Below are 14,090 nucleotides of genomic sequence, written 5' to 3' on the forward strand. Positions count from 1 at the left end.
TACAAGTTCATTGATCCACACCGTCTCTTGCCTTTCGTCTCCAGCGTCATGACAGCTGAGCCCATTGCTATTATCGGAACCAGCTGCCGATTCCCAGGGCAGTCTACCACCCCTTCTCGTCTTTGGGATCTGCTCAAGGAGCCCCGCGATGTCGCGTCAGTGCCCCCTGCCAGTCGATGGGATGCCTCTTCCTTTTACCATGAGGATCCCACATACCCGGGGACATTGAACGCGAAGGAGGGCTACTTCCTTACAGAGGACCCACGCTATTTCGATGCCGCCTTCTTTAACATCTCCTCTACCGAGGCGGCCTCGATCGACCCGCAACAACGACAACTGCTTGAGACTGTATTTGAGTCTCTGGAAGCTGCTGGTCAGCGCATAGACCAGCTCAAGGGTTCATCTACCGGAGTATTCTGTGGCCAAATGGGGACGGATTGGCCCGACTTCTTTGCAACAGACCATCAATCCGTTCCAAGCCACGCGGCAACGGGCTCAGCGCGCAGCATCCTCGCAAACCGAGTGTCTTACTTTTTCGACTGGCATGGCCCATCATTGGTAGTCGACACTGCCTGCTCGTCTAGCATGGTTGCTCTTCAACAGGCAGTAGTGGCTCTCCAGCAGCACGAGTGTCCCGTTGCTATTGCGGCCGGTACGAATCTAATACTCAGTCCCTCATTCTATATCGTTATCACAAAAATGACCATGTCATCCCCTGATGGGCGCGGCCGTATGTGGGACGCTGGAGCTAATGGATATGCCCGCGGCGAGGGTATTGCTTCTGTTGTTCTCAAACGACTGTCCGACGCAGTAGCTGACAATGATCCAATTGAGTGTGTCATAAGGGCCATCGGTGTCAATCAGGACGGCCACACACAGGGCCTCACAATCCCATCGGGTACTGCGCAACTGGACCTTATCAACAGCACATATGCTCGCGCTGGCCTCGATCCTCGCACCCCCCGAGATCGCTGTCAATTCTTTGAGGCTCACGGAACGGGAACAGTGGTCGGCGACCCTCAGGAAGCGTTTGCCATTCACCAGGCATTCTTCGGTGAAACCCCTCAAACTGACGAACAGCACAAGGTCGACGACACGGAAATTTTACATGTTGGGTCAATAAAAACCATCGTTGGTCACACTGAAGGCATGGCTGGCCTGGCTGGCATTATCAAAGCCTCATTGTCCATTCAAAACAAAATGATAACGCCAAACGCACTTTTCGAATCGCTGAATCCTGCCTTGAAAGCGTACACAAGGCATCTAAGAATCCCCACCGAGGCGATTCCGTGGCCATCGCTTCCGGAGGGGGTTCCTCGGCGGGTGTCGGTCAACTCGTTCGGCTTTGGCGGCACCAATGCACACGCAATCCTTGAGAGCTACGAGCCTAAAAAGCTATTGAACGGTGCTTCCAATGCCGCGTCTAACGGTGTCTCCAACGGTGTTTCCAACGGTGTTACCAACGGTGTTACCAATGGGGTCAACGGCCATACCCGCGCTACATCCATGCTGCTCCCATTTACCTTTTCCGCCGCGTCTGGCAAATCTCTGGTCGCTGTCCTGGAATCGTACGAACAATACCTCCGAGAGAACCCGGCTGTTTTCCCAATGGATCTTGCAGCTACTCTCCTCTGCCGCAAATCCGCTTTGAGGTACCGATTGGTGCTCTCTGCCACTGACAATGCGGCATTGCTCGCAAAGGTCACAGGTGCATTGCAAGCGGCAAGACGGAACGAGGCATTACCTTGCGTCACGGAGCGCAATCTAGGAGGCCAAAAGCGCATTGTTGGGGTATTTACCGGCCAGGGTGCCCAGTGGGCTCAAATGGGCTATGACCTGATTAGTTCCTCAGACAAGGCAATGGAATGGATGGGGGAGCTTCAGCATTCCCTGGACACTCTGTCAAACATACACCGACCCCATTTCTCCCTTCTAGAAGAACTCGAAAGCTCCTCTGCAGACCTTCAAAAGGCCCACCTGTCGCAACCACTGTGCACCGCTCTGCAGATTGTGCTTGTCCGCTTCCTCGCGTCCCTCGGAATTCAGTTCAGTGAGGTTATAGGCCATTCCTCCGGTGAGATTGCTGCTGCGTATGCGGCAGGCTTCTTGACGGCGCGTGATGCGATCAGAATTGCGTATCTACGGGGTCTTGTTGCTGCGCAGGCTTGTTCAGAGACTCATCAGCCGGGAGCGATGTTGGCGGCTGGGCTATCCCCGGAGGAAGCGGCGGAAGTGTGTAGAAGCGACGAGTTCAAAGGCCGCGTTGCATTGGCTGCAAGCAACGCTCCCGCGAGTGTCACCTTCTCTGGGGATGCAGATGCTGTTTCCCAGCTGGAGCAACAACTGAAGGAGAAGAAGACGTTTGCCCGGCTACTTCGTGTTGATACAGCCTATCACTCGCACCATATGCTTGCCTGTACTGCACCGTACAGGAAGGCCCTTAAGAACTGTCATATTGAAGTTCAGATTCCACAAACGGCGACCGAATGGTATTCGAGTGTGTATCCAGGGGTCAAAATCACACTGCCGGATCACGCAATCTCTCTAGGTTGTGAATACTGGATCGAAAACATGGTCAGCCGCGTTTCCTTCTGTGAAGCAGTCCAGGGCGTTGTGAGTGAGGGCTACAGTCCGGATGTGATGATTGAGGTTGGGCCCCATCCAGCTCTCAAAGGCCCCGTTCAACAGACACTCTCATCTGTCGTCTCTGGCGAGATGGAGATGCCGTACCTCGGGCTACTATCACGCGGGGGCAACGGAGTTGAAACGATGGCCCTTGCGATCGGGAGCTTATGGGGCTATCTTGGGCCCAGTGCAGTGGATGTTGCGAGCTACATCCGCCAATTCGACCCCTCGTTCAGACCGAAACCGATCAACGGACTTCCTAGTTACCCATTTCTTCACGAAAAGCCAACGGATTGTTTTAAGCGGCCGGTCAAGCAGCATCTACTGAGGCGAGGGGCTCCCAACCTGCTTCTTGGTTCCTTGGAGCCGAATGCTGGCGAGGATGAACTACGCTGGCACAATTATCTCAAGCACGACATACTTCCCTGGCTAAGTGACCATCGAGTACTGTCTCGTGCAGTCTTTCCAGCAACGGGTTACATCGCCATGGCTCTCGAAGCTGCCGGTATCCTCGCCAGTAAGAGATCTACCGCGATGCGTCTTGTCAAAATTCAAGACTTTGTAATATCGCAGGCAATCACGCTTCCCGAAGATGATCCTGTGGGGGTGGAGACGTTGTTCAGGTTATCTGGCATTCAAGAGCACAAATCAAGTCACACGACTACTGCGAGATTCGATATCGACGCTTGTACCGGGGAAACTTTACAGAATCGTGCCTCGGGTCAGTTGACTATTCTCTGGGGTGAGACAGATTCGGATATCCTGGCACCCAAGCCGCCGACGCCTCCGGGAATGCACACGCTCAGAACTGAGGACTTCTACTCTTTTCTGGCCGAGGTCGGGTATGAGTATCTTGGCGCCTTCCGCGGACTACAATCCATCGCCCGTCAAAAAGATCGGTCCATGGCAGAATTATCGAATAGTATTGCAATCGAGGAGGACGGCGGGAAGCTCAGCCCACTATTCCACCCCGTAGTGTTAGATACGACGCTTCAAGTCCTGCTTGCTGCTCTTGGTGCACCGGATGACGGCGAGATCTATACCCTACTGGTGCCTGTTCGCATCAAATCAGTTCTCATCAATCCCGCCTTCTGTGGTAGGGCCGGCGTCCGTGCCGCGGGTACTGTTCTATCGGCAACGGGAGCTACGGCAAAGCTTGATGCGGATGGCATATCCGGCGACTGTGATCTCTTCACTGAACAAGGGCACGGCTTGGTTCAGATGCAGGGCGTTGACATTGCACCGCTGTCGCAACCATTGCAGGAGCGGCGGCTGTTTTCCAAGCTCGTCAAGGGCCCGGCCTTCCCCAGTATGAGCTGGAACTTGCCACCTCGGTCAAAGGAAGTCTCTGACTATTTTGAATCCCTGGAGCGAATCGTGCTCCTTTACGTCAAGTTCGCGTATGAGCAATTGACGCCGGAAGACCGGCAAGGGCTGGACTGGCATCGCAGTACCGTCGTGGCGTGGATGGAGCGCGTCCTCTCGCTGACCCGCGAGGGAAAGCACCCCATTCTGCGCCCGGAGTGGCTTGACCACACCAGAGACGAGCTTGAGACGTTCCTTCAACCTATGTCACATCTTGCAGAGGCTCGAATGTCTGCCGTGGTATTTGCCAACGTGGTCCCTTTTCTCCGCGGCGAGAAGCTGCTGCTTGAAGAGGTGCGCAAAGACGATGTTCTCACCCGGTTCTATGAGGAAGACACGGGCATGCGCATGATGAATGACGTGCTTGGAGAGCTATGCAGTCAAATCACATTCCGTTATCCTCGAATGAAGATCCTGGAGATCGGGGCAGGTACAGGGTCAGCAACCCGCGCCGTGCTGAGCCGCATCGGGCACCGCTGTCACTCCTATACCTTTACAGATATCTCTGTCGCTTTCTTCGAGGACGCAAAAGCTAATCTGGAAGAGTATGAAGATCAGATGTTCTACAAAGCCATGGACATTGACCGGGATCCGATACCCCAAGGGTTCGAAGAGCATTCCTACGACCTCATTATCGCCTCCAATGTTCTACATGCGACCAAGTTTATGAAGGAGACAATGACCTCTGTGCGCCGCCTGCTTAAGCCTGGGGGTTACCTGGCAATCCAAGAAGTAACCAATCTCGATACCATCAGCACGAGCTGGTCGGTCTGTGGATTTGACGGTTGGTGGGCTGGCCACGAGGATGGACGCAAATGGGGTCCGATGCTCAGCCGGGATTCTTGGGATGAACTTCTTAAGGAGACGGGCTTTGGCGGTATTGATATCTATACCACGCCCGGCGACGACGAGAAGGTTTGTAGCACTTCAGTCATTATATCCCAGGCTGTCGACGATCGTCTAAGACTCCTTCGCGAGCCGATGAACTCTTGCGCCGAGTCTCTCTTGTTACCTTCACAACCAACCGACCTGGTTATACTTGGGGGAATGCTGGACTCGATCAAACCTCTTGTTTCTGGACTGTTTTCGCTGGTTGAGCCTCGCTTCACCCGCGTTATTCACGCTCCATCACTTGACTCCGCTGAGCTCGCAGGACTATCCGATACCAACGGACTCGCCATTCTCAGTTTTATTGACCTAGAAGGCTCATGGCTTACTGATCTCACCGAGGACCGGCTACGCTTTATGCAGCATCTAGTCGCCAGAGCCAAGTGCATGCTGTGGGTAACCATGGGTACGGAGACTGAATACCCTCACTATGGACTGAGCAAAGGATGGCTCAAGTCACTCGTCCAGGAGAATCCGAAGTCTTTGTACCAGTATCTGAATATTGCTGACCGCAAGGATGCATCCGCACCTCTTCTTGCCACTACTCTCATGCGACTTGTATATACGGATATACCGAATGATTTCATGCTGCCTACTCATGTTCACTCAACAGAGCTGGAACTCTCCTACAGTGACGGTATCTTACAGATTACCCGTTTACTTGACGATCCGGATGGCAACGACCGATATACGGCCGTTCGAACCAGGGTGACCAAGGATGTCGATCTCTACAAGACAAATGTCCGCGTGCTTCCATCGTCCGGTAGGCAGCATGTCATTCGGATGTCAACTCACAAGGAACGACCGACTTTAGGGAACGAGTTTGTCTCGCTAAGGCCTCGGTATTCGACGCTCGACCCACTGCCGGCAGAGAATGCGATTGCGCTCCACCTTGTACTAGGAGTGGACGCAAACACTGGCTCACGGCTGCTTGCTATCTCATCTGAGCACGGATATTCCATGCAGGTTCCGCGGGAATGGACCTGGGACGTCCCGACTTGTGTGTCGACCGAGCAGGAAGCTGCATTCCTTAGTAGAGCAGCCGAGATAATCATGGCAACCTTTGTGGCTGACCTGGCTGACACGAATTCATCGCTCCTTGTCCTCGGGTCGGGGTACTCAATGCGCAAAGCAATTACCAGGGCTGCTGCCGAGCGCAATGTTGCCCCGTTCTTTATTTCCACTCATGCCTCCGCCGTTGGCGAGGGCGTACATGGCGTTCCCGCCGGCGCTTCGGCGCAATTCCTGAAACGCACCCTACCACGAGATGTATCGGTCGCTGTTCGTCTAGGACCGGAAGGAGACTATGGGCTGCTGGCTTCTCACACTGAGTTAGCCCTGCCAGGAATCCAGTGCCTCGTTCCCCAGAAAACTGTCCAGCAGCTCAGACCTATCCGCAACGCCAACACTCTGAGTTTCGGCGAGCAACTCATTGCCAGACTCAAACAATCCGCCTCATGCATCATCGACAACGCAGCTAACGGAAGCACCCTGGAGATGATTGCCTGCCGTGATCTTTCAACGCAGCGTGCGGCCTTTGGCGCGCTCGTCGACTGGACACAGTGTAGCACCGTCCCCACCCAGATCGAGCCCGCAATCTCTCTTGTCAACCTTTCCAAGGATAAGACTTACCTCCTAGCCGGCCTCACGGGTGATTTCGGGCAGTCGCTCTCTGAGTGGATGGTCAGCAAAGGTGCCCGTTATATAGTCCTGGCCAGCCGAACGCCCAAGGTCGACGCACGGTGGATCGAGATAATGGCCCAACGCGGTGCTTATATTGTCCCAATATCCATGTAAGCAGACATATAACCATTGAATAAGCGCAACAAGCTGACTTGCAATCCAGGGACCTCACGGATAGATCATCGGTGTTGAACGCCTACAGCCAGATTCAAGCCAATCTCCCACCCATTGGCGGCATCGTCAACGGCGCCCTCATCCTCGAGGACAGCGAGTTCCTGCAAACAACAGCCGAAACAATCAAGCGAAACCTAGGCCCCAAGGTGGACGGAACCCTTCTCCTCGATGAGCTCTCAGGCCGCAACGTCGACCTCCAATTCTTCATCCTTTTCGGGTCCCTCACCGGCATCGGTGGAAACTGGAGCCAATCCGCCTACTCCGCTGCAACCTGCTTCCAAGCAAGTCTCATTCACAACCGGCGCTCACGCGGTCTGGTCGGAAGTATCATACACCTGGGCGTCGTGAGTGGAATGGGAATCATCGCCCGCATGGGCACCGACATGATCAACCACGTCCGAGCCACAACGGGCTCGTACCTACTCTCGGAACGCGATGTTGACCGGATGTTCGCTGAGGCAATCCTAGCCGGGGATCCTGCGTCTGGCCGCAACCCGGAAATCATCAACGGCGTCGAGCCCTACCGTACAGATGGTACCAACAACGGCGAAGACCTCGCTCGATTCCAGAAGCCCATTCTCTGGGACTACGTCGACTACCGTGCCAACGCTAACAAAGATCATGTTGGCGGCCTCGGTAAGGCTGCTAGTTCAGTAAGGGCTCAACTCAAATCCGCCACGACGCGTGAGGAAGTAGCGGCCATTATCGATGCGGCTATCAAGAACAAGGTCCGCAGCAAGTTTAGTCTTGCTGATGATTATCCGCTCTCGTCTGCGACTTACCTTCGGGATCTGGGAATGGACTCTCTTGTTGCGGTTGACTTGCGGAGGTGGTTTTTCAAGGAGTTGGGTGTTGAGATCCCGCTTATGGATTTCTTGAACGGGGGGTCAATTACGGAGCTGACAGGGCAGGTTGTGGATGGTTTATCGGATACATCTGTTCCAAACGGAGGGGATGGGGAGAAGATGGCAAATGGTGTAAACGGTGTAAAGCATTAGTTAGATAGTGTGGTGCCAGGCAATAGCTAATCGCTCATCATATGCTGTAATATTCGAATATATTGTCGGCGGCTGGTGAGTACTACTCGTCCTCCTCACATTCAAGCCCTGCGTCACGGTACGAGTATCAAAATCCGAACATAAAATCACCCGGACTTCACTTCCTCATACTGGGTGTCTTGGGGGATAAGGGCGCCCCTATGTCTAAAGTTAATACCAAACTCTGAGCCGGCCTTTCATGAGAGATTACTCTTAACCATTCCCTAAATCGTTATATATTATCAGCTCAGCTCCTTCGCTTGGACCTCGTTACATCTACAACTTACCGACGCTACTTCACAACGCTACCACCTACGCGCGAGTGAGAGTGAGAATGAGAATGAGAAACCAGAAACTCAATCAAACAGCAAAGTGTCCCAATGCAACGTCACCAGCTGGCAGAATTCGGGGTCGGTGTAAGGCCCAGACAAGATCGGCGTGTCCACTGCCCACGGGGCGCAGATGCCCACGTTCTTGACAGCATACTTGCAGGGAAGTGACTCACAGCACCTGGCGAGGCCGGTCAAGCTTCAATCGAGCTTGACTTTTGTCATGAAACTCTCCTTACGAGGAAGGAAGCTCATTACTCAGCCCGTTTTGCGCGCCTTGCTGCGCTTGGAGGACTGTGCTGAGTCCGCGGGTCGACACTACATGCTAGGTACCAGTCGCAAAGACCTTAGGGACAAAGGTGACTAAATACAGTAATCTACTCCGTAACACTCGGGGATAATAAGTAGTGTTGGGGCGAAAGGTCGAATGAGCTAGAGCTGGTGGCCGTAGCAGAAGGCATAAATCGTATCTATATAATCTAGTGGTGTTCCAAATCCGCTTTGTTCTCTCCCCTTGTGGTTCGCCTCCACCGACTGTCCGTCAGTGAGTCCTGATACCATTCTCATCCATGACGAAGTCAGACGTGGCAGCTACGGCGTTTATCGTGGGCGACTTGGGTAGTCTTAATAGTAAGAGTACAGGAAGCTTTGGCGTACAACAAGAGGCATAGAGCTGGGGTATAGCCAAGCGTCTTACTATGGTTTACTACCGAATATCCTCCATAGACAGAGTTAGGTCTCACCAATAATTTCCCATGGCCATCTTATCCCCCGCAAACTGAGTGAACCGACCCCGCGGTCCGGCTCCGAGCCGTCCTGCTCCGTCTTGGCGCAGATCAAAGATAGCGAGAGATAGGTAGTGGGGAGTGGGCCGTCCTCGTGAATCTGACTCTAGGAGGAAAGTCCAAGTGTTTGAAATGATTGTGTGTTGGATACAGTAGGTCTCAGGTGTCGTTGTTGACCACAGCGTCGTGGCCTACGAGGTGTCTGTTTCCCCCTGCCGTGTACGGGAGCGGGCTGCGACGTTCCCGTCTATCGGAAGCGGTGGTCCGTTGTCCTTTGTGCTTTTTGTTTTGGTCTGTGGTTGGAATTATGAAGAGCTTACATCGCTGAGGTGTAGACAGCCTTTAGGTATACACTGGTTGATTCAGTCTGCATTTATTACTTCCTTGGTGCAGTTATATATATTTATCGACGCACTGGCCAACACAACCAAGTTTTCGCCTTTGGACCAGCTCAAAGCATTTGATGAAGATACGAACATGTTACATTATATAGAAACCACGGTATCATGCCGACACAGCCTCTCCTGGCACATTCCTGCCCTTATCCCGACGCAAGAACGAGAAGACCTCGCCCCAAAACGTAGTGACCGGCTCACGCAGTGACAAAGCCTCCTCATAAGCCGTAATCTGCGGCGCCTCCCAATAAAGATCCAGCTCGTGTGGTCGCAAAAGTCTGGTTTTCTTAAGCAGTTTCCACCCGGTATAGAGTACCGCGCCGACAATGATCATGGTGTAATGCGTGAAAAACGAGGTCACGTCCCATGGCGTGAAGCTTTCATAGCCGTAGCATGTCACGACCAGCACCATCCACACGAGGCCAATATACCCGCACCAGGGTTGGAAGTAGCCGGTATAAGGCAAAGTCGACCGGTCGAACCCCTGCGCGATACAAGCGCGATAAAACCAGATATACGTGACGCACATGACAATATAGTCGATAATCCCCGCCGCCGTCGTCAAATTGATCAGCCACGACAAAACCTGCGACGAATTACTGCTCAGCTGCAGGAATGAAAGACAGGCAATTAGCATTGTCACAGCGAAGCAGTAAATTGGAACCCCCTGCTTAGTGCACTTGGTAAAGATCCTCGGCGCGCGCCCATCAAGCGCAAGACCGTACAACGTCCTAGTTGCACAATACGTATACGTATTCCCGGCGGAGAAAATTGTTGTGACAAGAAGGGCATTTATAAGGTGCGGTAGGGCCTGGATTTCAAGGTTGCGCATGGCAATCACGTACGGGCTTGCTGCTGCCGTTCCGGAGCCCTCGCCCGTAACTGCTTGGACTAAGGTCGGGTCGTTGTACGCTACAACAATGCCGCTGCACAGGGCGCCGCCAATGAAGAATACGATGAAGCGGTAGTAGACTGTCTTGAAGGCTGTTTTGATGTAGGTGCGTGGGAATTTGGCTTCGGCTGCCACGACCGAGACGTATTCGGGGCCGACGCAGGTGAAGCATGCGGACCAGAGTGCTGCGAGGAAACCTTCGAAGCGGCCTAGGCTACCACTGGATGAGTGTGTTGCAAAGGAGCCCGGATCGTTCCAGTATCGGAAGCCGTATGTGTCGCTCTGGGGGTTGCCGCCGACCATCGTCACGAAGGTGAAGAAGAAGAGGATGAGGATAAGTACGACTTTTCCGCTGGACAGCCAGAATTCGGATTCGCCGTAGGCTTTGACGGCCAGGATATTAAGGAGTCTATACAAGAAACAATATTAGTGTTCAATGATCGTGCAAGCGACGTGTGAGAGAAGAGACTTGGTGCTGAGAATCATGGAGGGAGAGCCGGGGCGCCCATGGGGTTCTAGAGCCATAGCACAGGAGAGAGAAAGCTCACGCATAAAGCACAATGCAAGCCACAGAAACCGCTGCAATCGGTATATCATCCCTCCAAAACGAGAGCACGAGGTTCAGCGCCGTAATCTCAAAAGGCACGAGGAGGGCTTCATAGAAGTAGAAGTTCCATCCAGCCATGAACCCAAACGCCTCATCCACCCATTTGCCTGCGAGTCGGATAAACGAACCACTGAGAGGCATGTATATAGTCATTTCCGCAATGCAATTATTTACCAGGGACAACATGACACAGTAGATTGAGTAGGCTATCAGAAGACTGCCAGGTCCGCCCTGGCTCAGGCCCTCGCCGATACTGACGAAGAGGGCGGTGCCGATAGAGCCCCCGATGGCGATGAGTTGGATCTGGCGGTTTTCGAGTTGTCGATGGAGGCCGTTATGCTCTGTTCCGTGTTCGGCTACTGAGCCAGGCATGTCTGCTAGCAAGGAGGGCGCGGCGTTGTTGTCTTTGGTTGTCTTCTCGGGCTCCTTGCCCTGGATATCGGTATCTTGAGGTGGCGACATGTTGAGCAAATCTAAATAAAGAAGAAGGACTGCACTGTGCAGGAGACGATGTACAAAGAGATTAGTACAAGGGAAATGAGTGCTTTTATGTACACGACTCTGATATACAGATGTTCGAATGAGGGCTTGTGCATGCCAATCTATGATGAATGCGGGGAAGCTTTCGACCAGAGCGCTAGAAGCTCTCTAGTGATGATTTACGATATAATTCAGAGATGGCTATTGGACTTCTCGAAGCACCTGTTTCCCCAATGGCTCTAGGTCATGCGGGCAATGGCCCCCATACCCTTTCCCTATCTTTGCCGACGGACTCTGCGGGGATGGCTTTGAAGATAGGGTTAGTTGAAGATAGAATTGGAGTAGCTACATGACCTAAAGAGGATGATTGGATCTAACAGGGAGTCAGAGGTTTTTGAAACTGCCCTAGGGAAGGTTTCCACTGTGTCCGAGTTGAATTTGCGGGCTGTCCCTGTATGTCCAAGCGTAGTGATGGGGGTCATCCATCACTCCAGAGACTACAGGACTGAGGGATGGACACACATGACCCCCAAAGAGCTCGAGAGCCTCTGAGTCGACTAAGCGAAAGAAGTTCATCTATTCCTCGTGTTCAGATTCTTGTCACTCTACAGAGTATACGCTGTGGGGATGTTTCCCGCGGATAGCCCGCTGCGCCGCAGTATGGGCGGTACCCACGTACGTAAAATTATCATTGGCCTAGGGCTGCTGCCTATCATACTTATCTTTGCTATTGACCTGGGAAGCCCGAGACTAAGAGGCAAGTATGACGGCAGAACGGGTCCGGGGATGGATGCAGATCGGGGGACGGGAGGTGAGCCGTGAGCCGGGTCTCTATCTCCGCCACGGCCCCGGCTGGCAACATCTGAGCAAGCGCGCCCGGCTTCTGGCTTTTCGAGTTTGAGATGGCTGCCAGGCTGGTGAACCGTCCTTCCTTCGCTATCTCGCTGTGGCGTCGGGACAGCAAACGGCTCCGTGTAGGTCTTTGGTCTGGACAACCGTCAAGATGAGGTGTTGTAGATTCAAAGGCAGAGGATGAGTTTCCTATATCAAGGTCTCATGATCCACAGCCAGATACGACATCAGAACGACTATCTACAGCAAAGATATCTCAAGCAAAGAAGCTTATCACAACAAGTTCTCCATAACTTGTCTATACACACTCCAACATGTCATCACTGTGGAACTACCTTGGCGTGGGCTCCTCCGCAGCCAAGCCCGCCGACGACAAGAATGCGGTCAGGGCCCTGCCCTCCTCCTGGTACACCTCGCAGGAGATGTTCGAGCTCGAGCGCCGCGCCATCTTCTCCCGCAAGTGGCTCTTGACGACCCACAAGCTGCGCCTCCCCAACGCCGGCGACTGGCTTCGCTACGAGGTCTCCGGTTTCCAATTCATCCTCGTTAAAGACCGCCAGGGCGAGATTAATGCCTTCCACAACGTCTGTCGCCACCGCGCTTTTCCCGTCGTTACTGAAGAGGGTGGCACTGCCCGTATCTTCGCTTGCCGATACCATGGCTGGTCCTACGGTCTGAACGGCAAGCTGGCCAAGGCTCCTGGCTACCAGGACCTCGCCGGCTTTGACAAGAGCAAGAATGGCCTTCTCCCAATCCATGTGCACATCGATAACAATGGCTTCATCTGGGTGAACATGGACGCGAGCCCGGAGCCGGAGATCTCCTGGGAGCAGGACTTTGGCGGCATCGATATGCAGCCCCGGTTCCAGGGAATCAACTGGGACGAGTACGCCTTTGACCACACCTGGGAGATGGAGGGTCCCTACAACTGGAAGATTCTCGCAGACAACTACAACGAGTGCTACCACTGCGCGACAACGCACCCCGACATTCCCTCGATTGCAGACCTGAACACCTACTCGGTCGACACCAAGGACGCAGGCATCATCCACGACGCCCACTCCAAGCCGGAGCAGATTGCAGCGGGATTGAAGGTCGCAGCTACTTACTACTTCCCCAATGCATCGATGACCGTCTCCCCGCACTTCATCCTCATGCAGCGCTTCGTCCCCCTCGAGCCCGCAAAATCGATCATGAAGTACGAAGTCTTCCGCAACAAGAACTCCAGCGACGAGGACTTCAACATGATCGATTCCATCTACAAGAGAGTCATGTCCGAGGACAAGGACCTCTGCGCACAGGCCCAGAAGAATCTCAACACAGGCGTCTTCGTCAACGGCGAGCTCCACCCGACGATGGAGAAGGGACCGCTGTACTTCCAGAAGGTGGTGCGTGACCTGGTGACGGAGCACTTTGAGAAGGAGCAAATGGAGAAGCATGAGATCTGGCCGGCCAGACAGCGGGTGCCTAAGGAGGCCACTGCCAGCGCAAAGGATGAGCAGTTCTGCGCTAGCTTGAGCTGTAATCCTGAGGGCGGCGAGTGCTGCTCGAGCATTGGTGCACAGAGACCGGCTGCTATTGCTTGGTAGTCCGCGCAAAGTAGATCTAGATTTTGTTTTGTTAGCGTCTTGTTTTCTTCCCTACTCCTAGACTGGCAGTTTCACGAATAATGAGTCTTAGTTTGCTAATGACAAAATTATGCTTCTTGCTTACTGTCCTTATCTAGACTCGGACAATATCCGAGTTGTATGTGTAAGAGAGCGTCCCTATTGGTGGGGGGGAGCAGCCCTAGCTTCAGGTGGGGGGTGGCGCCTTCCCGATTGGGGGCGCAGATCCCGCCCCGTGACCCCGCAGATAGCAGCAGTTAGTCCAGTCTTCGAGTGCCAGTGGCAGGTGGCCCATGCGGAGGCCCAGTACCGTCATGTTGAAACCCCCTCCTTCCCTTCTATCTCCTTTTACCCTCCCATTGCTCGAGTTA

At 53.6% G+C, this 14,090-nt stretch overlaps 3 protein-coding genes across 3 annotated transcripts; 2 read left to right on the forward strand and 1 right to left on the reverse strand.

The window, feature by feature from the left end:
* Nucleotides 1-48: 48 nt before the first annotated feature.
* Nucleotides 49-7,733, forward strand: pyr2 (non-reducing polyketide synthase pyr2; the record flags this gene model as incomplete). The annotated part of the gene is made up of 2 exons (XM_073763215.1): nucleotides 49-6,671; nucleotides 6,725-7,733. The coding sequence occupies 2 exons, from the start codon at nucleotides 49-51 to the stop codon at nucleotides 7,731-7,733; spliced, it is 7,632 nt and encodes a 2,543-aa protein (XP_073610522.1).
* A 1,657-nt stretch (nucleotides 7,734-9,390) lies between these two features.
* Nucleotides 9,391-11,242, reverse strand: BDV17DRAFT_296103 (amino acid permease/ SLC12A domain-containing protein; the record flags this gene model as incomplete). Its single annotated transcript, XM_073763216.1, has 2 exons — nucleotides 9,391-10,582; nucleotides 10,722-11,242. 2 exons carry the CDS (start codon nucleotides 11,240-11,242, stop codon nucleotides 9,391-9,393), a joined length of 1,713 nt encoding a protein of 570 aa, XP_073610523.1.
* A 1,125-nt stretch (nucleotides 11,243-12,367) lies between these two features.
* On the forward strand, nucleotides 12,368-13,821 carry BDV17DRAFT_276354 (aromatic ring-hydroxylating oxygenase subunit alpha). The gene has a single exon (XM_073759325.1). It carries the CDS (start codon nucleotides 12,427-12,429, stop codon nucleotides 13,699-13,701), a length of 1,275 nt encoding a protein of 424 aa, XP_073610524.1. The 5' UTR covers nucleotides 12,368-12,426; the 3' UTR covers nucleotides 13,702-13,821.
* Nucleotides 13,822-14,090: the final 269 nt, after the last annotated feature.

This window comes from Aspergillus undulatus, assembly GCF_047715775.1.
Source record: "Aspergillus undulatus strain CBS 261.88 unplaced genomic scaffold BDV17scaffold_83, whole genome shotgun sequence".
Lineage (NCBI taxonomy): Eukaryota > Fungi > Ascomycota > Eurotiomycetes > Eurotiales > Aspergillaceae > Aspergillus > Aspergillus undulatus.

Excerpts from the sequence above, each read along its gene's own strand:
- BDV17DRAFT_276354 (XM_073759325.1), top strand. The coding sequence starts at position 12,427 with ATGTCATCACTGTGGAACTACCTTGGCGTGGGCTCCTCCGCAGCCAAG.